Below are 3,030 nucleotides of genomic sequence, written 5' to 3' on the forward strand. Positions count from 1 at the left end.
AAATTTGGAGGCATTATCTCTATGATGTGCATTGTGAGGTGTTCATGGATCATCATTGTCTCCAGTATATATTCAATTAGAGGGATCTCAATTTCAGGCAGCGCATATTATTGGAGTTTCTCAAGGACTACAACATGACTATTCTTTATCATCAAGGCAAGGCAAATGTAGTAGCAGATGCCTTAAGTCAGAAGACGGTAAGTATGGGTAGTCCGGCCATGTTATAAGTGGGTGAGCGTCCTTTAGCTATGGATGTCCAATCCTTGGACAATGGCTTTGTGAGGCCTGATATTTCAGAATCTGGTAAGGTGTTGGCTTATGTGGAGGCTAGGTCATCTTTGGAGTAGATTCGGGTTCAACAGTTTGATGATGGTGATTTATGTAAGATTAGAGACAAGGTGTTAAAAGTATAAGCCAAGGTTGAAATTCTTAATAGTGAAGGAGTTTTGAGGATTAAAGATTGTATCTTTGTTCCTCGGACAGGTGATTTGACTAGATTGATCATGGAGGAGGCCTATAATTTGAGGTACTCTATTCATCCAGGGGCTACTAAGATCTATCGTGACTTGAAGCAACATTATTACTGAAATCGTATGAAGAGGGACATATTAGATTTTGTATCTCGGTGTTTGAATTGTAAACATGTGAAGTATAAACACCAAAAGCCTGGAGGTATGACTTAGAGGATGCCCATACCTTAGTGGAAGTGGGTGCACATTTCTATGGACTTTGTGGTAGGGTTGCCACGTACCTTGGGTAACTGTGATGCTATATGGGTCATCCTGGATCAATTGACTTAGTCTTCACACTTCTTACCACTTCAGACTACCTATAATTTAGAGAAGTTAGTCAAGATTTATATTCGAGAGATAGTTCATTTTGAATGGGGTTCCTATTTCTATTATTTCAGATTGTGGCACCTAATTTACATCTCATTTCTGGCGGTCTTCGCAGAAGGAGTTGGGCACTCCGGTGGATCTTAGTACAACTTTTCACCCTCAGACTGCCGGTCAGTCTGAACGGACTATTCAGGTTCTTGAGGACATGTTACAGGCGTGTGTGATCGACTTTGGTGGTCATTGGGATCAATTTTTGCCATTAACAAAGCTTTCTTATAATAATATTTACCATTCGATTATTGAGATGACACAATTTGAGGCTTTGTATGGTAGAAGATGTCGATCTCCAATTGATTGATTTGATGCATTTGAGGTTAGACCGTGGGGTACAAATTTGCTGGTGGAGTCCTTGGACAAGGTCAAATTGATCTAAGATAGACTTCTCATGGCTCAGAGTTGGCAAAGGAGTTATGCAGATATGAAGGTTCGTGATTTGGAGTTTATGGTTGGAGAGAGGGTTCTATTGAAGGTGTCACCCATGAATGGTGTGATGAGATTTGGAAAGAAGGGCAAGTTAAGCCCAAGGTATATTGGTTCTTTCGAGATTGTGAAGAGTATTGGTGAGGTGCTGTATCAGTTGGCTTTACCATCTGGTTTGTCATGTGTCCATCCTGTATTTCATATTTCGATACTGAAGAAGTATCATCAAGGTGGTGCTCATGTGATTCAATGGGATTCAATGTTACTTGATCAGAAATTGACTTTTGAGGAGGTTACTATTTTGGATAGGCCAATTCAGAATTCGAGGTCGAAAGATATTGCTTCAGTAAAGGTTTAATGGAAACATCGTCCAGTAAATTGAATGTGTACAAACTTGCTTACTTATGAATATTGCATAATTGGTAGATTGGAAACGTTCCAAAACTTTGCAAAAAGGAAAGGAAAAATCTTGAAAATTTGTGGCACAAGGTTCGACATTTAAGGTATGTTAAGGCTTTTTAGACTTGTTGAAGCACGTTTCCTAATTAAAGATTATAAATAAAATAGGTAAGGGCGAAAGATGGGGGTCTCTTATTAATGGTGTAACAGACATTAGTAGGAGTATCAGTGTTATAAAGGGAAAGTTATTACTACAGAATGTTTATTGTAATTTGAGAATGCCAAAGCATATGGGCATTAGCTGATATATTATTGACTTGAATTCCTTGTGTGAATGTGTTTTCTTTATTACACCCGTATAATTGTGATAATTGAGGTGCTTATTATTATGTTGATATTTGACTGATTGAGGTGCATCATCATCCCCTTACTTGAAAAAATATTGTGCACATGCATTGAGATGATATTGAGTATAAGTTGGGCACGTGGAGATCGTCCGTGCTGGGGATGGTGAGATATAAATATTATAAGTTGGACACATAGAGATTGTCCGTGCAAAAATTATTTGATTTTATGATAGTGCGTTGAGATCGTTTGTACAGACATGTGGAGTTCGTCCGTGTTGGTATATGGACCTCGCAAGTCCCCCCGGGTAATGAACTATCGATGTTTTTCCGAAGAGTATCACGTATATACGATTGACAGAGTACTGGGTATTCTGAAGCATATCATTTCATGGTGTCATATTGCATTGCATCTTGTGGCATCTTTCATTCTTGTTTGATTATTTGTTTCTATTGGTGGTTGGAAAATACTTGATATTTGATTACCTCTATTTGATGAAACTTAACTGGTAACATGTAATATAGATTTGTATAATTAAAGAATTGATTTTTCTTATATAAAATTCTGTCACTACTTCTTCTTTATTGGTCAATGAGATATACTGGGTACACGTGGTTTTGTAGTCATACTACACTTGTTTCACTCTATGTGGTACATATTCGATTTCGAGTACGAGAACAACTCGTGGAACGATTTGAGTACGATCTTGGAGTGTCTTGGAGTTATGGTGAGCTGCTTAGTTGTTCGGTGGCCCACATGTTAGGACAAAAAATAAGCAGGTGTAAAAGCGGAAGATAGAAAGGAAAACCTCGAAAGATCACGAGTAAAAAGACAAACGAGAAATATATCAAAAGACACAATTTAACTTGGTTCGGTGAATCGACCTACATCCACATGGGAGATGAACAATCCACTATAAATATGAGGGTACAAAATACAGAGAGAAACAACCTCAATCAATTCACTC

At 38.0% G+C, this 3,030-nt stretch overlaps 1 protein-coding gene across 1 annotated transcript; it reads left to right on the plus strand.

Moving 5' to 3' along the window:
- Positions 1-1,284: 1,284 nt before the first annotated feature.
- On the plus strand, positions 1,285-1,677 carry LOC138347961 (uncharacterized). Its single transcript, XM_069296569.1, has one exon. It carries the CDS (start codon positions 1,285-1,287, stop codon positions 1,675-1,677), a length of 393 nt encoding a protein of 130 aa, XP_069152670.1.
- Positions 1,678-3,030: the final 1,353 nt, after the last annotated feature.

Source organism: Solanum lycopersicum, chromosome 4, assembly GCF_036512215.1.
Source record: "Solanum lycopersicum chromosome 4, SLM_r2.1".
NCBI lineage: Eukaryota > Viridiplantae > Streptophyta > Magnoliopsida > Solanales > Solanaceae > Solanum > Solanum lycopersicum.